The sequence below is a fragment of the Lampris incognitus genome, chromosome 1 (genome assembly GCF_029633865.1).
Source record: "Lampris incognitus isolate fLamInc1 chromosome 1, fLamInc1.hap2, whole genome shotgun sequence".
Lineage (NCBI taxonomy): Eukaryota > Metazoa > Chordata > Actinopteri > Lampriformes > Lampridae > Lampris > Lampris incognitus.
The window spans coordinates 51,693,998-51,720,094 of NC_079211.1; the positions used below are offsets into that span (position 1 = coordinate 51,693,998).

Consider the following 26,097-nt stretch of genomic DNA (forward strand, 5'->3'; position numbering starts at 1 on the left):
TTGCAACAGGGATTATAGGACCTTTTTAGGTGGAAAACAGGGAATATGGGACCCTTTTTTTCCGAAAGGGTCCTATAGGACCCGGGGACTATAGGCACGGCCCCCCCCCCGTTAACCTGGATAATGCAAGAGATGCCTTTAATGTGCTCCATCCTACCAGTGGTGGAACATCTGGCTCTTCATTATCTAAACATATATTTTTGTTTCAGTCATTTGGAAGGGTTGAAATAATTAATCAAGCTGTGAATAATACACCTCTGTGTGTGCTTTCACAAAGTTATCAGGGTTTTCATAAGGTAGCATGTAGTCCATGGGCCAGAGCCCAAAATTTCCTATTTCGGTACACTCAAGGTGGCAAAACTTACTTATAATTTTTGAAAGGATCCATGTCTGTAGATGATATTTTGGTATGATAACCATTCCTGAGTGGCAGCTGTATCACAGCTATCAGCTCATGAAGTTAACCACCCCCTAAAGTAAATTGCATTTTAGACGCTGGTGCATATCCTGGTTTAGCCTCATGGTCAGGACATTTTTCAATGTTCTATAATATTGTCTTTGGTATCATTTTAAAGGGGGCCTTCTTAGCTTTCATTCAAGCCCTGTTGTGGATATTTCTCACAAATATAGAGGTCACTTGAGCTCTTCAACCCGTCAATAACACACATCTTTCTGCAATGTTCGCCTAAACTATATACTTTCTTTTAGCCCTGTGGCATCTAGGAATATCAGGGACACAAAACACAAAAACTGGAATACTCACAGGACTGTAAAGATTCAGGAAATGTATAATATACCCATACTATTTCATTGTGTGAGGTGATTGTGAACCTTAAATTAGAAGGGCATTATTACTAAGAAACTAACTAGACCAAAGCCAGTTAGTCCATGGGTCAGACCAGATATCGATATCACCCAAGGTGACACAACTTCACTGGTGCCATTTTATTTGGTACACTAACAGAAGTAAAATAATACATGATAACCTTTCCAAATGAGCAGCTATTTCATTTTTCTTTCAGGAAACCTGTTTCTGTGCCTCTCACGATTGTGTATTTGCCCAGATTTTTACAAATATAGCATTTCAACACCCCTGGTACTGATTAGCCTAGCTTAAACTCTGGGACAGTTCTTAGTTGGCCAACAACCAAGGATAACCAGTACTGTGTACTTCCATTCATTGTGCTAAGCTAGGCTAACGTGCAGCCAGATAGCTTTCTACTAAACACATATAGAGGAAACTGGTATCTATCTTCTTGTCTCACTCTGGAGAAGATTGTAAGCTAATTTCCCATAATATTAGCATGTTCTTTTAATGTATATGTTAATATGATTAGTTAAAGTGGCTACGAGGAACTTTCATCTTGTGTTGATTTAAGCGGCCTCATGTGGACAAAATACAGCTGTTGCATAGCAACTAGGTAATGTATCTATTTGTGGCTATGTAAGATAAATAATGGTAATATGACGCTGGTGAAGCAAAGTAAACTTTGTTTTAGTAGTGTTCATACACCTAAGTTACATGTATTTGTTTGTATGTGGCAGGTGAAAACTGACTGAATATGGCCACTGGTGAACAAGCAAGTTTTTACTCAATACCAAAGCGCCCACGGGTGGAGTGCATTATCCACTGTTCTGATGATACAGATAAGCTGGTTTCACTACAAAGTGTCGACTCATGGAGAACTCTGCTCAGGGTTGCTCAGATACGAAATCATGCACCAGTTTTGAAACTGGCAAAAGACATTCCTGAGGGACAGATTCCAGCAATCTACTACCACAGAAAGTGTCGCAGTATCTTCACTATGAAGCAAATTCTTGATGGCCTCCTTGCAAAAGAAAAGAAAAGTTGTGTCTCTGCTGAAGAGAAACAATCTAAGAGAGTAGCTCGACATGCTCCAAGTACATCTAGGACTTATGATGCAGAGTGCATATTTTGTCAGAAAAACAGCAAATATTCCAAGAGACAGAATACGAGAGAAGTACTGGTGCAGTGTCGAGAACTGCGAGCTGATGCAAAGATCAGGAGTGCAGCCACAAAGAAAAGGGACAGCAGAATCCTTGCCATTGTGAGTAGAGACCTTGTAGCAGCTGAAGGGCACTACCACAGGTCATGCTATAGACTTTACACCAAAGAAGAGGTTTCCAAAGGAGAGGTTGCCAGCAATGAAGATGATGATGCTGCAGCCCAGTATGAAGCTGCTGTGAATAAGGCATACAATGAGCTGTTCCTCTTCATCAGGATGGAGCTTTTTGGCAATCCTCAAGTGATGACAATGACTGATCTCTCTTCTAGACTGGTAGCTTCAATGAACTCCCAAGGCATTGCCCAAGTCAAGGAATCAACCAAGAAGCACATAAGGCGAAACCTGGAGAGTGAGTTTGCTGGAGCCTTGCAGATGTTCCCTGATGAGAAAGGAAAATTCCTCCTCTATCCCGATAACTTGTCCATGAGGGAACTTGCCAAAGAAAATCAGTCTCTCAAAAGGGAGCTGCAGACCCTGAAAAGTGTCAGTGCACAAGATGTTATAGCCAAAGCAGCCATCAAATTGAGAGCAGACATTAAAAGTCAAGATGTTCCTCAAGCCTGGCCGCCTGAAGTCAAACCAGAAGCAGAATGTCCTACCATTCCAGAGTTGCTCATTATCTTCCTGTACTCTCTACTCACAGGCTCAAATGATCCTGATCATGCATCCCAGAGAGTGCAGTGCCTTCTGCAGTCATTTGGCCATGACATAGTATATGCAGTGACATGTGGAAATACCAAGCCTTCCAAGCACATTGTTCTGCCATTCAGTGTCAAATCGTTGACAGGAAATGTAGAGTTGATAAACATCCTCAACCGACTTGGTCACAGTGTGTCCTATTCACAGATGGAAGAGATCAACACTGCCCTGTGTCTCCAGAAACTCTCATCATCAGGGAGTGGCATTGCCCTTCCAGCTAACATCCATCCTGGCATATTCACAACTTTAGCCTGGGACAATATCGACCGTCTTGAAGAAACTGTCAGTGGTGAGGGAACATCTCACAGAGTCAATGGGATTGCTGTGCAAGCAAAGCCAGTCAACCCACTTCCTGTCCAACCCATGCCCACTGTTCCCAAAACAAAGAAGAGAAGCATTGATGGACCCCCACCAATGTTACCAACTTACAATGCTGGACAACGGGTAGGGCCACCACAAAGCAAAAAGTCAGATGCCGATACTGCAGCCAATACTAAGCTTGCCAGAGAGAAAAACCTTCTTTGGGTCCTAGCACGCATGTCACAACAAGAAGAACAGTTAGTCAGCAGCTGGACAGGCTTCAACATCCTGACTCGAGTAGAGATGACGGTCATCCCCGACAATATAGGCTATCTGCCTACCATCAATGCTCCAGCGACACAAATGTCTACTGTCAACGAGGTGCTTAACCAGTCACTGAGCATCATGCAGTGCTTAGGCCTGAGGAAGATTGTCTGTGTCTTTGACCAAGCCCTGTATGCGAAGGCAGTCGAGATCACATGGAAACACCATGACAAGTTCCATGATATCATCGTTAGGCTTGGGGTATTCCACACCATCTGCACACTGCTGGCAATAATAGGAAAGCGTTTCCAAGATGCTGGACTCAAAGACCTCTGCATTGAGTCTGGCATGATTGCAGAAGGCTCAATTGCTGGTGTTATGGATGGCCGCAAGTACAACAGGGCAGTGCGACTACACAAGCTCCTGTATGAGGCTCTCATGCGACTGACCTTGAATGGTTTCCTGTCCTGGTTGGAAGAAACTCACAGGAATGACATGGTTCACCTGAATGAGACACTGAAGACCATTGACAGCCTTGGGAAAGAAGTCTCACAACATGCTTTGAAGGAGGTCCTCGAGAACAGCTCTTGTACACGCATCATGGATCTATTTGAAGTCTACCGTGAGTTCCTTAGAGGTGGAAACGGCAGCCTCTCGAACTTCTGGATGTCCTATTTGGACATGGTTGAAATCTTGTTGGGGCTCATCCGAGCATCCAGAGAGGGAGACTGGATGCTACACTTGGCTAGCATTCGAGCAACGATCCCATGGTGCTTTGCTTATGACAGGATGAATTATGCACGCTACCTCCCCTACTACTACGCCCAGATGTCTGAGCTGCCCATCACACACCCAGATGTGTACACAGAATTCATGGAAGGAGGCTTCTCAGTCCAACTGGGCTCCACCAATCCCTTTGGCCGAATCCCTGTTGACCAAGCTATAGAAGAAACAGTGAACAAAGACACCCAAACAGCTGGAGGGACAAAGGGATTCAGCTTGAAGCCAGGAGCTGTGACCAAATATTATCTCACAGCTGAGTATAGAAGCATGTACCTCAGACAGCTGAGAGACCTGACAGGTCAAGGCAGGTGCAAATGGTCTCATCCAGATCTACAGAGTCCAAGGATCAAGAGAGATGAAGCAGATGTCCAGTCTCTCATGGACCTTATGGAGAATAACTGGCTCAATCCTATGTCCCCTGATGAGATTGATTTGGTTAGCCTCTCCACTGGCAACATGGCTCCACCTGATGTGACCATAGATCTCTTGAGAGCTCTTGAGAAAGGAGAAGAGGCCTACCAAGCATTCCAGCAAACAAGGTTAGATGCAGACCCACCACCTGTGAAATTCCACGACAAGATGACCAAGCAAAGTCTGAAAACATTCTCCAATGTCAGCACAAAACAAGCTCATGGAAAGAAAGCACAGGATGTGGTTCTGAAGGCAGATAGAAACCTTTTCAGTCACATGATCCTGGTGGCTGAAAGCAGGAAGGTGAATCTGAAGGATGTCCTTGCCTACCCATTGGGCCCACTACCATGGGCACTGGCAAATGCTGATGGGTCCTTACGAAAAACAAACAAGGCTGCACTTGCCCGAGAGCTTGAAGAGAATGTATCTCCTGCAGAAGACATCCCAATCCCATCTACTTCCATCATTGATGGGATGAGCCTGGTCCAAAAAATGAATGGCAACAACAAAACCTTTGCACAGGTGGCAGAGTCAGCCTTGACCCAGGTCCTCCATGAGGGAGCACAGAGTGGGAGGATTGATGTTGTTTTTGATGTCTATCACCAGACTTCGATCAAAGATGCTGAACGACTGAACCGGGGTGGAGACATCACTCTCCAGTACAAGAATCTTGCAGGGGGACACCACGTCCAGCAGTGGAGAAAATTTCTGTGCAGTTCCTCCAACAAGACCAGTCTCATCAAGTTTCTGGTGGAAGAGTGGAAACTCCCACGATACAGAGCTATGCTGCATGGCAAGGTGTTGTACATGACCTGTGAGGAAACCTGCTACAAGTTGACAGAAGATGGGTGTGAGGAAGCAGCAGAACTGCACTCCACACATGAAGAAGCTGACACCCGTCTGCTCCTGCATGCATTGCATGCAGCAAATGCGGGCTCAAAGTCAGTTATCATCACAGCTGAGGATACTGATGTCATGGTGCTTTGTCTTGGCTTCCAGAAGGACATCACCTGTCCCATCTACCAGAAGTGTGGGACTCAGAACCGCACACGGTTTGTCGACATCACCAAACTGGCAAGTTCACTTGGAGACAGCATCTGTGACAGCCTAATTGGCTTACATGCCTTCACAGGCTGCGACACTGTCAGTGCATTCACTGGTCGAGGGAAGCTAAATGCCCTGAAGATAGTGAGAAAGCACGCTTCCTGCCAAGAGACTTTTAGTCAACTGGGACAGACATGGAATGTGAGTGATGAGCTGTTCCAGAAAATTGAGCAGTTCACCTGTCGGATGTATGTTGCTAATAGCAGCACTGCTGAGGTGAACAAACTGCGTTACCAGCTCTTCTGCACCAAAAGGGGAGAGGTTGAGTCCAGCCAGCTGCCACCATGTAGAGACTGTCTCTTTATGCATGTTCAACGAGCCAACTATCAGGCAGCAATATGGAAGTGCTGTCTGCAGGCTAACCCTGTGGTGCCAAGCCCTACTGAGTATGGATGGACAGACGATGAAGGCAAGCTGGCCATTTACTGGATGCGCTCCCCACCTGCACCAGATGTGGTCTTGGAAATGCTAACATGCAAGTGTGTGCATTCATGCAAAATGCCAAGCTGCATGTGCCTGTCAAATGGACTTCCATGCACAGACATGTGCAGGTTACAGACCTGCAGTAACCAAAAACAGCAGGATGGTCCAGAACTGGACTTTGAACTTGGGGAGTCAGATGATGAGAGAAACGAGCAGTTTGATGAATGACAGTGTGATGATTCTGATGGTATTACTGTGGTAGTAGTCTATTGATGCACAGGATGTTGATTCTGGACTTGGTTACCCAGAGCTTGATAACAATAATGTAACCATATTCACATATACCCATTACCCTACCCATTACCATTACATATACCCACTAATGATATGGGATTACATGTATCATTGACTAAGTATATGTAAATGTCAATGTTGTTTAAAATATTAAAATAGTTCATTACCTCACTATGGTATTCCTTTTTATCATGTATTTTGATTGTGTATTTAAACAAATGTATAGAGACCAGTTTGTGACCTAACTGGCTTTGGTCTAGTTCTCATTTAAGGCTCACAGTCACCTCACACAATGAAATAGTATGGGTATATTATACATTTTCTGAATCTTTACAGTCCTGTGAGTATTCCAGTTTTTGTGTTTTGTGTCCCTGATATTCCTAGATGCCACAGGGCTAAAAGAAAGTATATAGTTTAGGCGAAAATTGCAGAAAGATGTGTGTTATTGACGGGTTGAAGAGCTCAAGTGACCTCTATATTTGTGAGAAATATCCACAACAGGGCTTGAATGAAAGCTAAGAAGGTCCCCTTTAAAATGATACCAAAGACAATATTATAGAACATTGAAAAATGTCCTGACCATGAGGCTAAACCAGGATATGCACCAGCGTCTAAAATGAAATTTAGTTTAGCGGGTGGTTAACTTCATGAGCTGATAACTGTGATACAGCTGCCACTCAGGAATGGTTATCATACCAAAATATCATTTACAGACATGGATCCTTTCAAAAATTATAAGTAAGTTTTGCCACCTTGAGTGTACCAAAATATCGTCTGGCCCATGGACTAATGTTATCAGAATCAAATTCAACTTTATTGGCCAAGGGTGCCTAAGCACACGAGGAATTTGACTCCAGCATACAGCAGCTTCTAGCACTTGCACACATCACTCACATAAAAAAGAAAAAGAAAAAAAATGAAAACAAACAGCAAAAAAGAAAAAATAGGAAAAAAACAGAAGAAATAAACGGAACAGGACATTGGAGGCAAGCATGTATGCACAACAGATATGTCGCTACTATATACAGAGTTGTGTTATGGTTGAGTAATCAACAACCTATGCCCATATATTATACCATATTGCTTATATACTATATCATCCATACACTATACCATATACCATACCACAACTCCACCATGCCCATGTATACTGCTATATACTCCTGCTATATGACACTATATTGTCTTATATACCAGAAGTATACACTATATATTCACCTACCATCCACCACACAACTACATACTTTGCACAGGACAGATTCAATGACTGCGGTGAAGAACTGGCTCAACAGCTCCTGTGACAAACCAAATTTACTCAATTACTGCAGAAAGAACATCCTTTGCTGGGCCTTTTTAAGAATGGAGTTGATGTTGGTCTCTCACTTCAGGTGAAATGGTAGTTCTCAGAAACTTGAAGGTCTCCACAACTGACACAGGCCTGCTGGATATTGTGAGGGGGAGCAGTGTTGAGGGGTGTCTCCTAAAGTCCACTGTCATCTCCACAGTCTTGAGCATGTTCATCTACAGGTTGTTCTGACTACATCAGAGCACCAGCCACTCAACCTCCCGCTGATATGCAGATTCGCCGCCATCCTGGATGAGTGCGATGACCGTAGTGTCATCTGAAAAGTTCAGTAGTTTAACAGCTGGGTCCTTGGAGGTGCAGTCATTGGTGTAGAGTGAGAAGAGCAGTGGGGCGATAACACATCCATGGGGGGCACCAGCGCTGACTGTCCATATACCAGAAGTGACTTCCCACAGCCTCACTTGCTGTTTCCTGCCTGTCAGGAAGCTGGTTATCCACTGACAGATGGCGGGGGATACAGTGAGCTAGGAGAATTTGGAGGAGAGCATTTCTGGAATGAAGCTGAAGCTGAAGTCTACAAACAGGATCCTTGCATATGTTGCTGGGCAGTTAAGGTGTTGCAGGATGTAGTACAGTCCTATGTTAACTGGATCATCCACTGACCTGTCTGCTCAGTAGGCAAACTGCAGGGGCTGTGACATTCTTCAGGTGGGCCAACACCAGTCATTCAAAGGTCTTCATGACCACAGATGTCAGAGCGACAGGCCTGTAGTCATTCAGTCCTGTGATGGAGGGTTTCTTTGCGACCAGGATGATGATGGAGCGTTTGAAGCAGGAGGGGACCACCAACAGCACCAGTGATCTGTGTGAGGATTGGAGCCAGTTGGTCAGCACAGGCTTTAAGACAGGATGGGAAGACACCGTCTGGTCCCGGTGCTTTCCTGGTCTTCTGTCTCTGGAAAAGCTGGCTCACATTCTCTACATGTATCTTGAGTGCAGCCTGAGTATCAGGGGAGAGAGTAGAGGAGTTACCAGAGGTGTGATGGGGGCTGTTGTCATTGGGCTGGAGTGGGTCAGAGGTGTGAATTTGTCTCTCTCAAACCTGCAGTTGAAGACACTCAGGTCGTCAGCCAGGTCTTTGTTTACCTCGGCATGGGGGGATGGTCTTCTATAGTTTGTGATGTATTGCAGGGCCATCCACACTGCCACTGGGTCTCACTTCATGTCATCATCAGCTGCTTCTCCAGGGTCGGTTCGCGGTGGCAGCAAGTTAAGTAGGGCACTTCAGATGTCCCTCTCCTCAGCAATGCCCTCCAGCTCCTCCTGGGGGATCCCAAGGCATTCCCAGGCCAGATTGGACACATAGTCCCTCCAGCAAGTTCTGTGTCTACCCTGGGGTCTCCTCCCAGTTGGATATGCCTGGAAAACCTCCAAGGAAGGCACCCAGGCGGCATCCTAATCAGATGCCCGAACTACCTCAACTGGCTCCTTTCGATGCAGAGGAATGGCTCTACTCTGAGCTCCCTCCGGATGTCCGAGCTCCTCACCCTATCTCTAAGGCTGAGCCCAGACACCCTATGGAGGAAACTCATTCCAGCTCTTGTATCCACTACCCAACGCTCATGATCATAGGTGAGGGTTAGAACGAAGACTGACTGGTAAATTGAGAGCTTTGCCTTCCAGCTCAGCTCACTCTTCACCACAATGGTCCGGTACAAGGTCCGCATTACTGCTGATGCTGCACAAATCAGCCTGTCAATCTCCCACTCCATTCTACCCTCACTCGTGAACAAGACCCCGAGATACTTAAACTCCTTCACTTGAGGCAACAACTCATCCCCAAACAGGAGGGAGCAATCCACCATTTTCCGGTAGAGAACCATGGCCTCAGACTTGGAGGTGCTGACTCTCATCCCAGCCATTTCACACTCAGCTGCAAACAACCCCAGTGCGCGCTGGAGGTCACGTTCTAATAAAGCCAACAAAATCACATCGTCTACGAAGAGCAGAGATGCAATTCTGAGGTTCCCAAAATGGACACACTCCTCTCTGTTTTGGCGCTGGTGATTTTCCTTTGGCGCTGGCTAAAACCTCTTTGGGGGGGCGGCAAAAAAATTTTTTTGCAAGAAAAACCTTGACCCTAATAACAAGAGGAGCAACAAAACGAGCTGCGGCGACTGTTGAAAGGACTCGAGTCCTGCTTGGCATCATGTTGCTCTGCCAGCGGCGTAGATTGATTACGTGTGCTGATGCGGAACGGACGCTGATGACGTTTTTATGGAATCGGTAGGTGTTATCGTACAGTCTACATACATGACACTTGATGTCGTACCCAAGTTTATTAGATCCATATCACACAGTGTGGCTTGCAATAAACTTATAGGATTGCTAAAATCGCACAGTCTGTAGAAAGCTAAACACAGAGGTAAAACTGCCCTGCAATCTTTACATCTCATTAAACAGTGATATTTAACAATTTCCCAGAGACAGGCATGTGTATTCAGGTTTTCTGCACACTTTCTGCACACTACACCTACTAGCTTCGCTAATTAGTACCCTGTCTGGTTGAAGGTGTGTTTATCAATGAAATCTGAAAGTACAGTCTTGGGTTCTACAGAAAACCTGCATACACATGGCCCTCCATAGCACATGGATAAATACTACTGTCATAAAATAAGACACATGGGTAAGTGAAGAAGCTTGGTGGGCAAAATACCTATACCTTTTAAGGTATACGATTCAATGCCTTTTCCATTTATCAGTTGAATGAAGCATGATTTGTCCCAGAAACACAAAGGCAGCACTTTGATAGGATTCTTAACGACACCCTTATGCAAATGATATCATTATTTTCTAGTTTTTGGTTTACTAATGTTTTCCAAATCACTAGCCCGTGCCGAGTCAGGTTGTGCACAAAATAAATCTTTTTTTGACATGTATTGTTCTAGTGTTTTGTGAATGTTTATGAAATTATATTGGTGACCGAGGCACAAAAACACTTGTAAGAGGTAAACTCGGGGATGCAATGACAAAAGCAAGGAAAGAAGGGAAACAATCCATCCATCCATCCATTATCTAAACCGTTATCCTGCTCTCAGGGTCGCAGGGATGCTGGAGCCTATCCCAGCAGTCATTGGGCAGCAGGCGGAGACACTCTAGACAGGCCGCCAGGCCATCACTGGGCCAACACACACACACACACACACACACACACACACACACACACACACACACACACACACACACACACACACACAGACACACACACATTCATACCTAGGGGCAATTTAGTACGGCTGATTCACCTGACCTACATGTCTTTGGACTGTGGGAGGAAACCGGAGCACTCGGAGGAAAACCACGCAGACACGGGGAGAACACGCAAACTCCACACAGAGGATGACCTGGGATGATCCACCAAGGCTGGACTACCCCGTGGTTCAAACCCAGGACCTTCTTGCTGTGAGGCGACCATGCTAACCACTGCACCACCGTGCCACCCGTAATCAGGACATGAATAAAAAGATTATCATTCATTAGTGCAACGTTTGTGTTGATTTGTGCTGCAGAAACTAAAAGTCAAATTATAAATCAACTGGATTTGTGTCCAAAAGTCCTGGACAAAACTGAATCTGCTGTGTATGTTAACTCATGAAATTCCAAGAGAGGTGACCATTTTCTTTCTTCTTTTAAAAAAATCCCCACCCCCCTTTTCTCCCCAGTTGTATCCAGCCAATTACCCCACTCTTCTGAGCCATCCCAGTCACTGCTCCACCCAGTCTGCCGATCCAGGGAGGGCTGCAGACTACCACATGCCTCCTACGATACATGTGGAGTCACCAGCCGCTTCTTTTCACCTGACAGTGAGGAGTTTTGCCAGGGGGACGTAGCCATGGGAGGATCATGCTATTCCCCCCAGTTCCCCCTCCCCCCTAAACAGGTGTCTCGACTTACCAGAGGAGGCGTTAGTGCAGCAACCAGGACATATACCCACATCAGACTTCGCACCTGCAGACACGGCCAATTGTGTCTTTGGGGATGCCCTAACAAGCCGGATGTAACACGGGGATTCGAACCGGTGAGCCCCGTGTTGGTAGGCAACGGAATAGGCCGTTACGCTACCCAGACGCCCTAAGTTTGGGGAGTTTGGTCGAGTATAGAGCAATTTGCCATGTGGTATAGTCAATTAACTCACAGTGAAGGGTTTTGCATCAACTTACTTGGAAACGTATTGACTTGGTTGTTGCCATGGGAACAAGACATTGCCAACTGCTGCCCGGTAGCTGTAGACGCCTAAAAGTCCAAGGGCTAGGGCAATCTTGGACACCCAAGAGCATCGCCTTTGGATGAGGAAGTAGACTAGAACCAAAGAGAAGGTGGCGAGCAGGGAGAGCACCATCTTGTGTTCCGAGCTGGGGAGACACAACAGACACACACAGATTTATGTAGTTGCTATGCACTGCAAAGTATTTTTTGGGGGGGGGATTCCCCCCCCTTTTCTCCCCAATTGTACCCGGTCAATTACCCGACTCCTCCGAGCCGCCCCGGCTCACTGCTCCACCCCCTCTGCCAATCCGGGGAGGGCTGAAGACTACCACATGCCTCCTCTGATATATGTGGAGTCGCCAGCTGCTTCTTTTCACCTGACAGTGAGGAGTTTCACCAGGGGGACGTAGCGCGTGGGAGGATCACGCTATTCCCCCCCGTTCCCCCTCCCCCCTGAACAGGCACCCCGACCGACCAGAGGAGGCGCTAGTGCAGCGACCAGGACACATACCCACATCCGGCTTCCCAGCCGCAGACATGGCCAATTGTATCTGTAGGGATGCCTGACCAAGCCGGAGGTTACACGGGGATTCAAACCGGCGAGCCCCGTGTTGGTAGGCAATGGAAATTACTGCCACACTACCCGGACACCTCCAGAAACTTCTTTGATGAGGTTTAAAATAATGGACAAATAGAGTTATCAGCTAAAATTCATTAACTCACAATAAGTGTTGTGTCTGTGTTCATGTCTGTGTTGCGGACGTCATTCCACTCTTTATTTGAACCCCAGAGACGTTTGACATCAGATAAAACCAAGTCAGCAATATCTTCAGCAGTAGTTTAATCCCCCAAAAGGCAAAAACCTTCAATTGTTCACTGGATTTGGGACTACGCGGTCTTAAATTACCCTGTACTGAGTGCCACAAAGAAAAACCACCTCACAGGATCCATCAGAGAGGCAAAACCCCGTGTTAAACTGCTGGTCGAGGAAGATAGAAGATAGCGGAAGAGTAAGGTTTTTGGGAAGTACTGCAGATGGAGGAGTAAGGGACTCTGAAATTACCATCCTCTCCACCACTTAAAGGGTCAGTTCACAAAAAAAAGTATTTAATATATATATATATGTGTATATATATATATGTGTGTGTGTGTGTGTGTGTATATACACTACCGTTCAAAAGTTTGGGATCACCCAAACAATTTTGTGTTTTCCATGAAAAGTCACACTTATTCACCACCATATGTTGTGAAATGAATAGAAAATAGAGTCAAGACATTGACAAGGTTAGAAATAATGATTTGTATTTGAAATAAGATTTTTTTTACATCAAACTTTGCTTTCGTCAAAGAATCCTCCATTTGCAGCAATTACAGCATTGCAGACCTTTGGCATTCTAGCTGTTAATTTGTTGAGGTAATCTGGAGAAATTGCACCCCACGCTTCCAGAAGCAGCTCCCACAAGTTGGATTGGTTGGATGGGCACTTCTTTGAGCAGATTGAGTTTCTGGAGCATCACATTTGTGGGGTCAATTAAACGCTCAAAATGGCCAGAAAAAGAGAACTTTCATCTGAAACTCGACAGTCTATTCTTGTTCTTAGAAATGAAGGCTATTCCATGCGAGAAATTGCTAAGAAATTGAAGATTTCCTACACCGGTGTGTACTACTCCCTTCAGAGGACAGCACAAACAGGCTCTAACCAGAGTAGAAAAAGAAGTGGGAGGCCGCGTTGCACAACTGAGCAAGAAGATAAGTACATTAGAGTCTCTAGTTTGAGAAACAGACGCCTCACAGGTCCCCAACTGGCAGCTTCATTAAATAGTACCTGTTAGAGCCTGTTTGTGCTGTCCTCTGAAGGGAGTAGTACACACCGGTGTAGGAAATCTTCAAATTCTTAGCAATTTCTCGCATGGAATAGCCTTCATTTCTAAGAACAAGAATAGACTGTCGAGTTTCAGATGAAAGTTCTCTTTTTCTGGCCATTTTGAGCGTTTAATTGACCCCACAAATGTGATGCTCCAGAAACTCAATCTGCTCAAAGAAGTGCCCATCCAACCAAACCAACTTGTGGGAGCTGCTTCTGGAAGCGTGGGGTGCAATTTCTCCAGATTACCTCAACAAATTAACAGCTAGAATGCCAAAGGTCTGCAATGCTGTAATTGCTGCAAATGGAGGATTCTTTGACGAAAGCAAAGTTTGATGTAAAAAAAATCTTATTTCAAATACAAATCATTATTTCTAACCTTGTCAATGTCTTGACTCTATTTTCTATTCATTTCACAACATATGGTGGTGAATAAGTGTGACTTTTCATGGAAAACACGAAATTGTTTGGGTGATCCCAAACTTTTGAACGGTAGTGTATATATATATATACATATATATACATATATATACATATATATATATCAACACGGATACAGGAAAAAATATTTTAATACATTGCAGTACAGGCCTGTTTCATGCATCTCGCACTCATCAGCTGCTATATATATATATATATCCATCCACCCATCCATTATCCAAGCCGCTTATCCCAATTGGGATTGCGGGATACTGAAGCCTATCCCAGCAGCCATTGGGTGGCAGGTGGGGAGACACCCTGGACAGGCTGCCAGTCCAGCACAGGGCCAACACATTCACACCTAAGGACAATTTAGTACGGCCGATCCACCTGACCTACATGTCTTTGGACAGTGGGAGGAAACCGGAGCACACGGAGGAAACCCACGCAGACACGGGGAGAACATGCAAACTCAACACAGAGGATGACCCGGGACAACCCCCAAGGTTGGACAACCCTGGGGCTCAAACCCAGGACCTTCTTGCTGTGAGGCGACATATATATACACTACCGTTCAAAAGTTTGGGATCACCCAAACAATTTTGTGTTTTCCATGAAAAGTCACACTTATTCACCACCATATGTTGTGAAATGAATAGAAAATAGAGTCAAGACATTGACAAGGTTAGAAATAATGATTTGTATTTGAAATAAGATTTTTTTTACATCAAACTTTGCTTTCGTCAAAGAATCCTCCATTTGCAGCAATTACAGCATTGCAGACCTTTGGCATTCTAGCTGTTAATTTGTTGAGGTAATCTGGAGAAATTGCACCCCACGCTTCCAGAAGCAGCTCCCACAAGTTGGATTGGTTGGATGGGCACTTCTTGCGTACCATACGGTCAAGCTGCTCCCACAACAGCTCAATGGGGTTCAGATCTGGCGACTGCGCTGGCCACTCCATTACCGATAGAATACCAGCTGCCTGCTTCTGCTCTAAATAGTTCTTGCACAATTTGGAGGTGTGTTTAGGGTCATTGTCCTGTTGTAGGATGAAATTGGCTCCAATCAAGCGCTGTCCACTGGGTATGGCATGGCGTTGCAAAATGGAGTGATAGCCTTCCTTATTCAGAATCCCTTTTACCCTGTACAAATCTCCCACCTTACCAGCACCAAAGCAACCCCAGACCATCACATTACCTCCACCATGCTTAACAGATGGCGTCAGGCATTCTTCCAGCATCTTTTCATTTGTTCTGCGTCTCACAAACGTTCTTCTTTGTGATCCAAACACCTCAAACTTGGATTCATCCGTCCACAACACTTTTTTCCACTCTTCCTCTGTCCAATGTCTGTGTTCTTTTGCCCATCTTAATCTTTTTCTTTTATTGGTCAGTCTCAGATATGGCTTTTTCTTTGCCACTCTGCCCTGAAGCCCAGAATCCCGCAGCCGCCTCTTCACTGTAGATGTTGACACTGGTGTTTTGCGGGTACTATTTAATGAAGATGCCAGTTGGGGACCTGTGAGGCGTCTGTTTCTCAAACTAGAGACTCTAATGTACTTATCTTCTTGCTCAGTTGTGCAACGCGGCCTCCCACTTCTTTTTCTACTCTGGTTAGAGCCTGTTTGTGCTGTCCTCTGAAGGGAGTAGTACACACTGGTGTAGGAAATCTTCAATTTCTTAGCAATTTCTCGTATGGAATAGCCTTCATTTCTAAGAACAAGAATAGACTGTCGAGTTTCAGATGAAAGTTCTCTTTTTCTGGCCATTTTGAGCGTTTAATTGACCCCACAAATGTGATGCTCCAGAAACTCAATCTGCTCAAAGGAAGGTCAGTTTTGTAGCTTCTGTACCGAGCTAAACTGTTTTCAGATGTGTGAACATGATTGCACAAGGGTTTTCTAATCATCAATTAGCCTTCTGAGCCAATGAGCAAGCACATTGTACCATTAGAACACTGGAGTGATAGTTGCTTGAAATGGGCCTCTATACACCTATGTAGATATTGCACCAAAAACCAGACATTTGCAGCTAGAATAGTCATTTACCACATTAGCAATGTATAGAGTGTATTTCTTTAAAGTTAAGACTAGTTTAAAGTTATCTTCATTGAAAAGTACAGTGCTTTTCCTTCAAAAATATGGACATTTCAATGTGATCCCAAACTTTTGAACGGTAGTGTACATACATATAAACAGACACAGGTGAGAAATTAAAGGAAAAACCTGAACGCTTGACCTCAACGGTGAGGGGGTCCAGGGGCTGTGTTATGCTGTGGGGGGCATTTCCCTGGCATTGTTTGGGTCCATTTGTCCCCTTAGAGGGAAGGGTCCCTGCAAATCAATACGACATTCTGAGTGATCACCTTTACCCTATGATGACAAATTTTTATCCTGATGGGAGTGGTCTCTTCCAGGATGACAATGCCCCCATCCACAGGGCACAAGGGGTCACAGAACGGTTTGACGAGTATGAAAATTATGTACGTTACATTGATCACATGCTATGGCCTATGCAATCACTCAACCCAATTGAAAACCTACGGGAGATTTGGACTCGCGTGTTAGACAGCACTCTCCACCACCATCATCAAAACACTAAATGAGGGAACTTCTTTTGGAAGAATGGCGTCCATCCCTCCAGTAGAGTCCAGAGACTCGTAGAATCTACGACAAGGAGCACTGAAGCTATTCTGGAGGCTCGTGGTGGCCCCGACACCTTACACTTTGTGTTGGTTTTTCCTTTAATAAGCCCCTTCTAATCAGTGGGTTTGGGTCTTTACCCACACCTATACAATCTAAATAGCTAAAGGTTGGCAGTAGACTGGGTCATACTGAAGAGCTAAATGACCTTCAACATGGGGCTGTCATAGGATGCCGCCTTTCCAACAAGTCAGTTCATTAAACTTCTGCCCTGCTCGATCAGCCCTGGTCAACTGTAAGTGCTGTTACTGTGAAGTGGAAACATCTTGGAGCAACGACAGCTCAGCTGTGAAGCGGCAGGACACACAAGCTCACAGAATGGGACCACCGAGCGTTGAAGCACGTAAAAATTGTCTGTCCTTGGTTCAACACTCACTACCGAGCTCTAAACTGCCGCTGGAAGCAACGTCAGCACAAAAACTGGTCCGTCGGGAGCTTAATGAAATGGGTTTCTACGGCAGAGCGGCCACACACAAACCTAAGGTCACCATACAAAATGCCAAGCGTCAGCAGGATTGGTGTAAAGCACACCATTGGACTCTGGAGCAGCGGGAACGTGTTCTCTAGAGTGATGAATCACGTTTCACTATCTGGCGGTCCGACCAACAAATCTGGGTTTGGCAAATGCCAGGAGAATGCAGTCTGCCCTAATTCATATTGCCAATAAAGGTTGGTGGAGGAGGAATAATGGTCCGGGGCTGTTTTTCATAGATTGGGCTAAGCCCCTCACTACCAGTGAAGGGAAATCTTAATGCTTCAGCATACAATGAAAAATGATATTCTAGGGAATTGTGTGCTTCCAACTTTGTGGCAACAGTTTGGGGAAGGACCTTTCCTGTTTCAGCATAACAATTCCCTGTGCAAAACAATGGCGTCCCTAAATAATGATAATAATGGATTACAAATAGATTACATTTATATAGCGCTTTTCTGGACACCCAAAGTGCTTCACACCTCTACCACCACCAATGTGTAGCACCACCTGGGTGATGCACAGCACCCATTTTGCACCAGAACGCTCACCACACATCAGTTTGAGGTGGAGAGCGAGGGATCATTGAACCATTTAGATGGGGGGGACGGTTAGGTGGCCAGATGGAGACAGCCAGGTTGGGAATTTTGCCAGGACACCGCAGGAACCCCCTACTCTTTACGATAAGTGACATGGGATCTTTAATGACCACAGTGAGTCAGGACCTCGGTTTAACGTCTCATCCGAAGGTTTGGTTTGCAGAGTTTGGTGTGGAAAAACATGACTGGCCTGCACAGAGACCCTCATCTCAACTACCATAAAACACCTTTGGGATGAACTGAAATGTCGAATGCAAGCCACACCTTCTCCTTGACATCAGTGCCCAACCTCACCAATGCTCTTGTGGCTGAATGGGAGCAAAACCCTGTCGCCATGTTCCGAAATCTAGTGGACAGCCTTCCCAGAAGAGTGGAGGCTGTTATAACAGTAAAGAAGGAGAAGGGGGCAACTATAATGTTCAACGAGCACACATGAGTGTGACGTTAGGGTATCCACATAATTTTGGCCATGTAGTGTATATATCTTTCCACTTGGCCCTAGTGCAATCCACCCATTCAGACAGTTTTGGTGCGATTCGACGAAGCTTGGCATTATCTTCAGTAGCGCTGTCTCCCTTCACCCAACAAAATGGAATTGAATAAAAATGGGTTTGTGGCGCTCACAGCACCAAAATTACATTAGAAAACGTCAAGAACAAGGTCTCTTTCCAGAAACAATGACACATTTACTCACTATAATCCAAAGACTTTGTTTTGAAAACTTTTATTGAGAACTATTTTCTCTTGAAGACAAAAGAAACTTATTTTGCACAAAGGTACAGGCCCCTCTTGGGCCAGGATTGGGTGTGGCCCCTACAGTAGCCCTACCAGCCTCACAGCTTGACACCTCAGCACCCCCAGTCCTGCTGCAGCTCGACACATCAGCCCCTCCTGTCCAACTAGGAATCGTGGAGCCAAACCCTGAGACTAGTGCTGCACCTGTGCCCCGCTCAGTCCGTGCACATACCCGGCCTGTGCACCTACATGACTGTGACTTAGGTTCTTGTGTGTTACGTCTGGCATTGCTGTGACAATGCCGTGTTCCAATCTTGTTAAACGTTTTACCTGAGTTATGTGAGTGAAGTTGAATGTCGAGTGTTTAATCAAGTGTTGTCGATTAAATGGAGTACGCTCTGACTGGAGCTTTGTCTGTCGTGTCTTTTTCACAACATAACACTACTTATTTGAACCAAACTAAACAGATGAAGAATTACAGTATATAGATGCAGAGACAGCAAGAGCCCCAGATGGAAATGATGGGTAGTACTGCAGCAGACCCAGAGCTGCCGATAACTGCTGAACCTGCACCAACACAATGGGAGATTGGTGGTATTCCTGCAAGATATGTGGATGAATGCTATCGGAAGCTGGGTGGATATATAGACAGCTGTCATCTATTCTTCAGCAGAAAATAGTCCTCAGTGAAACGTTCCACAACAAGATCTGTGGATTACCATGAGTAATCATGTCATTGTTTCTGGAAAGAGTTTGAGATTTTCAAATGTAATTGAGTTGTACATGAGAATTTGTCGAGTTTTTCCCAGATGTAATTGAGTTGTAAATGAGATTTTGTCAAGTTTTTCAAATGTAATTGAGTTGTAAATTAGTTTTTCATCGAGTTTTTCCAAATGTAATTGAGTTGTAAATGAGTTTTTTGTCGAGTTTTTCAAATGTAATTGAGTTGGAAATGAGTTTTTTGTCGAGAATTTCAAATATAATTGAGTTGTAAATGAGTTTTTTGTCGAGTTTTTCCAAATGTAATTGAGTTGTACATGAGTATTTGTCGAGTTTTCCAAATGTAATTGAGTTGTACGTGAGTTTTTGTCGAGTTTTTAAAATGTAATTTTTTTTGGCACTTTGAGTGCCACAAATTGATTTCTGATCAGCTCCATTGTAGCGCGGTAAAGGGAGGAGAGAAACTTCAGCAACACCAGGGTAGGAAAGACGGGAGTGTTTACCTAATAGAAACCTACCTGCTTTGGCATCAGTGTAGGCTACACTGAAACGTGTTGGGTTTTATTAAACACTCCAGTCTTTCCTACGGTTGCTGACGTTTTTTGCTCAGTGTGCCTCAATTGTATTCCATGCGCCTACAGTAATACAACGTAGTGCCAGAATCCTCTACCATATCGGGGCAAAGGGAGACAGCTCTAATTTGGATAACGCCAAATGTCACCAAACCACACAGAAACTATCAGGATGGACAGATTGCACTAGGGGTAAGTGGAAAAAGTTTTTTTTTTTGTATTCCGGGTGAACTGACCCTTTAAACCAATCAAACACAGTGTTTCTGATGTACGCGGAGGCATGGAGGACTTAAATCTAGTTCCGAGTCCTACTAAATCCTTGTAAACTCTAGAAAGGCTGGCGAGGAAGGAGACAATTTTTCATAAGGAAATTATTTTTTTTGGTCATTTTTAGCTCTTAGTTTTTGCCTCCCAATATCTGTATTTACCCACCCAATTACCCCACTCCTCCGAGCTGTCCCAGTCACTGCTCCATCCCCTCTGCTGATCCGGGGAGGGCTGCAGACTACCACATGCCTCCTTCGATACACGCGGACTCGCCAGCCACTTCTTTTCACCTGACAGTGAGGAGTTTTACCAGGGGGACGTAGCATGTGGGAGGATCACGCTATTCCCCCCAGTTCCCCCTCCCTCCCGAACAGGTGCCCCGACCGACCGACCAGAGGAGGCACTAGTGCAGCGACCAGGACACACACCCACACCCGGCTTCCCACCCGCACACATGGCCACTCTTCTCTGTAGGGACGCCCGACCAAGCCGGATATAACACGGGGATTCGAACCGGCGATCCCCGTGTCGGTAGGCAACGGAATAGACCACTACGCTACCTGCAGCCCCCCTTCTATGAAATATAACTTTGTCAGATGCCTTAAAATCCTTTATTTCTGTCTTTTGACTTCTCTTTAAAGGTTTTAAATTGCTGCGTCTACATAATCAGTAATTGAAGTGATTAGAATGTTTTCGTTTAGTTTTATTCATTAGAGCCACTGAATCGGCAGCTTTTTCTGTGGCTTGACGAGCTCACTATTGCACAGTGTGGTTTCTGTGCTGCAACTTTAACATTTGACACTCAGTTGGATTTGGGTAAATTTGTAGAAAGCAGGGTACAATACCACAATACTGCAAACGACGGTGTTCGCAATAACTTCTCAGAGACAGAGGAAGCCAGCACAAGCTGCAGCTACACTGTGAAGGCCAATTCAGTACGTTTGATATCAAATTCAGATCTCAGGCTGTTGCTAACTGCAACAGCTAGAGCATTATTCTAGCCAAGAGCCCTGTGCCAGTCTCGGAAATGTCCCAAAACGTCCCAGAATGAAAGTGTAATAGATGAGATTTTATACAGCACGCGCCGAGGCAACGGACCCCACCTGTTTAGCCAGTGTCCGACGTCAGGAAGATGGGCCCACTGCACCCCTGTCTGGTTGAGGGAGCGCAAAAGACGGCAGCAGGCCAGAATGAATGGTGGGGTGGCTAGAGCTAGCCATCTTTCTGTGCACAGCTCCGCCTGGGGATGGATAGAAGGATGACAATCTTTGGAAGGGAGGAGATGTTCGGTTTCATCTACGGCGCTACTGTCCTCCCTGAAGTACTTGCGGCAGACATCCTGGAAGATGGCAAGGCAGAGGGTGCTGAGCAGGAAGTACCATGTTTGGTGCTCTTCCTCTACAAAGCTGCTGGCGGCCAGACTGAGAGTGTGGCCGACTGTGCCCGCCAGCAGCAAAACATCCAGCTCTGAAAGGGCCCACTCACTGCCAAAGCTCCTGGATGGAGACTGAGAGAGAGAGAGAGGGAGAGAGAGAGAGCAGAGGGGGTTGAGAAATTGCTGTTCAAAACAGTTAGTCTTGTCATGTTTTCATTCCAATGTTGTTTTTACTACATGCAATTTTTGCTGTACAATAAATTCACCTATGCTCTAATTTCTACTTCATTTCTAGAAATTTCCATTCCAATTCTAGAGTACTGTTTAAACATTTCAAGTGTTTCTATAGCGGACTTGTCCAATATAGCGCTGAATTCAGCTGGAAACTTGTAGGGACTAGCCAGTGTTCTGGAGTCGTGCTTACTTAACTCAATATCCAGGACCAGGATCATTTTTTTGGGGGGGGGGGATTTTCCCTGCCCCCCCCCCCCAGTTGTACTTGGCCAATTCCCCCTCTCTTCCAAGCCATCCCAGTCACTGCTCCACCCCCTCTGCCAATCTGGGGAGGACTGCAGACGACCACATGCCTCCTCCGATACATGTGGAGTCACCAGCCACTTCTTTTCACCTGACAGTGAGGACTTTCACAAGGGGAACATAACACGTGGGAGGATCACGCTATTCCTCCCAGTTCCCCCTCCCCTTTGAACAGGCGCCCCGACCGACCAGAGGAGGCACTAGTGCAGCGACCAGGACACATACCCACATCCGGCTTCCCACCCACAGACACGGCTAATTGTGTCTGGAGGGACGCCTGACCAAGCCGGAGGTAACACGGGGATTCGAACCGAGATCCCCGTGTTGGTAGGCAACGGAATAGACCGCCATGCCAACTGGACACCCCCTGAAAAAGTGAGTTTAAACACTGTTGCAGATGCAATGTAGATTTAGCATATTTCAAGAGAAAGATGATCCACCCATCTGGTCAATAAGGGGCATTTGTACCAGGTACATCTCCTACGTAGTATATAGTTGACAGATACAAGAGATAGTGTGTCAATTAATATACTTATTGTACTGTCCTGAAAGGGGAGAGCATTGATTCTCTCTGACTGAGCAGTGAATTATTCATTAATCAGTACTGCAGAGAATAAAACGTGCATGTAACCAGAACATCCCCTCTCCGTTCTTCTTCTCCCCATCAAGAGATTTATCCGAGAGTGTAAACCACGGTAACTTGAAATTCTTAAAGATACTCTTTTGTCTCTGCTGTGTTAGTATTCAGTACGTAAAACATTCCAACAGGAAAATTAGACGCCTTCGACAGTTTGTAGCTCAAGTTATTGTGTGGCAATTTGGAGTCCCATGTTTCACCAGTTCCCCAATTCTTCCTGGTTTTCCTTAGTTTGCATCAAAAGGTTATCTGTTTTTTATAGATAGTATGCAAGAATTTCATTTTTTATAATCCTGTTTGATTGTAGAATAATCATACGTGGTAATAATTTTTGCACTCACAAGTATGTTCCCCTCACAACCAACTACATGATGTTGCTTTAGTTTCCTGTTGACGTCTGCCAACATCCTGTAAAACTCAACACTCTATGCCCCAAAATGTTCCAAAAATGGCGCCAAAAGACAAAAAAAAAAAAAAATCCATCATATTTTCCTCTCTCAGCATAACAAAGGCAGATTTAGGACTCACGGCTTCTAGGTTGCATTTATTTCCATAGATTATCTAGGTTGTACTTCATAAAGCTGCCTTCAAAATTTAATTTGCATCTTTTTTTATGAATGGCTGTCACGCAAAATACCGCTGTTGTTACCAACACTCCTCCGAAACAGAGTTCTCCTCATCACACACGTTTTTAGGGATAAGGTGGAGGGAGGCACAACAAGAGTTGAAGTGGAGGTGTTCATTTGTTTTAAGCCACTCATGTTAGTGAGAACGAGATTAGCCAGACCCTACTTTTGAAGAAAGGTCTGGAACAAGACTGATGTCTTTTATGCAGTTTTAACACTTTTTCACCAATGACTTTCCCCTGACTTCTTCATAACTTTTAGTTTAATTTCCAGGACCAAAAGAAGTTATTTTTTGGAGTTCCCACTGAAAAGTTTTGTTTTGTTTTTTTAAACATGATACAATGGGAAAGTCCATCTATATTTCAAATAATGTATACGAGCTGCTCAACTCTTAACATTTGCTAGCCTTATTCTTTACTTGCTAATTTGAAGCCACTGATTGTTGAAACTGCACTTGCCCGGCATACAGTTGACAAAGCTAGCTAGCTAGCTAGCTGATAGGAAAGCTAGCCAGTGGAGACACATGTTAGCATACTGAGATAAACTGTTGCATGCACTCACATGAAGGAATGGTTGTTACTTTTTTTCTCCATTGGTCAATCAATCTTTAACTTAACACTGCATAAGTCATTATTTCCATTACTTTTCCAAAACCTAACTTTTCCAGGGTCTGAAAATTGTACTTCCAATTTTACTGACTTTCCCAGGTTTTCGATGACTGTATGAACCCTGCTTATGCTTCCATCCATCCATCAGCTTAATCCAATTAAGGGTTGTGGGGGTTTGGTGTCTATCCCAGCATGCACTGGACAGAGGGCAGACAGACGTCCTGAACAGCTCACCAGTCCATCTCAAGGCCTGCCTGCACCTTCTCTGTTTTTGAACAATTTGTAGTGAAAAGGGAGCTATAATACATCTTTCCATCGCTACTTCTTCTATTTCTCCAGTGGTAGGGATATTCAAAAGAAATCTAAAAGTAGTTCTAAATAATCTTTTTTCTTTTGGAGAATAAATTAATATTTTATTTCATCGGTGCAATAAACAAAATAAAATAAGATATAAGAATAAAATAGAAAATATATCAAATAATGTTTACAACAATTCATGACAATTATTTGTAATGTCTTTAGATAGGACCTATAAGTCCATAGTAGAATTCAGAATAATTATTATCACTAAATTAAAAAAAAAAACCCACAAAGAAACAAAGAACATGCTTTGTCAATGATTCTCTTTGCCTAATAAAAACGTACGTCATCTCTGAAAAAGAGATGTACAATTGCACCTCCGAGAATCGCCACCTTAACGTGGTGGAGGGGTTTGGGTGTCCTGGTGATCCTGGGAGCTGTGTTGTTGGGGGCAATAGCTCTTGGTAGGGTCTTCCAAGGCAAATTGGTCCCAGGGGAGGGGCCAGACTAAGAGTGATTCCCAAGAAACACAGTGAAATGACATCAGCAGAGCTACAACACCTCGCCCGGAAAAGGGAAACTGGGGCCCCCCTGGTCTGGTGCCTGGGCCTTGGCCCATGGGGCCCGGTCGGGCCCAGCCCGAAAAAGCAACATGGAGCCACCACCCCGTGGAGCCACCACCCGCTGGGATGAGCATCAGTGCAGGGTGCAACGCAGGTCTGGCAGCAGGCAAAGGCTGTGACCAGGATGTGCCGACTTCCAGCATCGCAGACTGGTCCTCGGGACATGGATATTACCACTTGGCAAAAATCCCTCACACTACTTTTCCTCTTCTCTAATTATACCTGTACTTGACAGGGGGAAGCCTTATCACAAGCCCGATTGTTTTGCAGGTTCTCGGCAGCTCAGTCTTGAGGATAGTATGTCTACGTGAGGTTTGTAATATTTTCCTGGCAAGCCTTTTAACCTTGGCTTTCCATCATGCACCCTGCAGTGAAATAGCCTTTCTAACTTCCCCTTCTGTGATATGTACAAGACTTGGAAGCTTTTGAAGTATGTCATATTTTTCACCCTTCTGAAAAACCGTAATCTTTTTTTCTCCTGCTTTGTTCTCAGACTGAATCTTGAACTGAATCTGTCTTGAACAACTCCATTACTGCACCGTGTAAGTAGTTTATTGTCCACATTGATTATTGCTGGCAGAGAACAATTGAAATTTTAATCACATTTGTTTGAGTATCGATCATTCTTACAGGTTCATTTTTTCAGTGAGTGAAGTTAAACGCCAATTCTGTGACTTATTTGACCATGTAAAGGTGAGATGTATTTACTTCCATGACTGAACAGTTTGAGTTAGACTGGAAATCAGGATTTTGTATCTTTCTCAACCGATGGTTACTGAACATATGGGCCTGTTTTCCTCCGAAGTCGACAACTGTTACTGACTTCATCAAACCTTTTACAGTATCAGAAAACATCAGAAACTCAGGGCACCTTAGTATCTGAATGGTTACAGCGCATACCACATGGCTGCAACCATCAACGGTTCGATTCCAGCCGATGACATTTGTTGTATGTCATACCTCTTTCTCGCTCTCTGTCTTTCTTTCTCTCTGTCTGTCTCGCTCTGTCTCTTTCTCTCTCTGTCTATCTATCTCTCTCTCTGTCTGTCTGTCTCTCTGTCTCTCTCAATTCAATTCAATTCAATATTTGCTTTATTGGCATGACATACGTTTGTGTACATATTGCCAAAGCATGTAAAACAACAACACAACTATGATTAT

General features: G+C 44.7%; 1 protein-coding gene across 1 annotated transcript in view; it reads right to left on the reverse strand.

The window, feature by feature from the left end:
• The window catches only part of pigg (phosphatidylinositol glycan anchor biosynthesis class G), a 129,728-nt gene that overhangs the window by 36,326 nt on the left and 67,305 nt on the right, over nt 1-26,097 (reverse strand). The window contains exons 9-10 of the mRNA XM_056282726.1: nt 21,334-21,737; nt 11,832-12,023 (exon numbers count right to left, since the gene is read on the reverse strand). Of these exons, the coding sequence (XP_056138701.1) occupies nt 11,832-12,023; nt 21,334-21,737 (596 nt within the window). The remainder of the gene's footprint in view (nt 1-11,831; nt 12,024-21,333; nt 21,738-26,097) is intronic.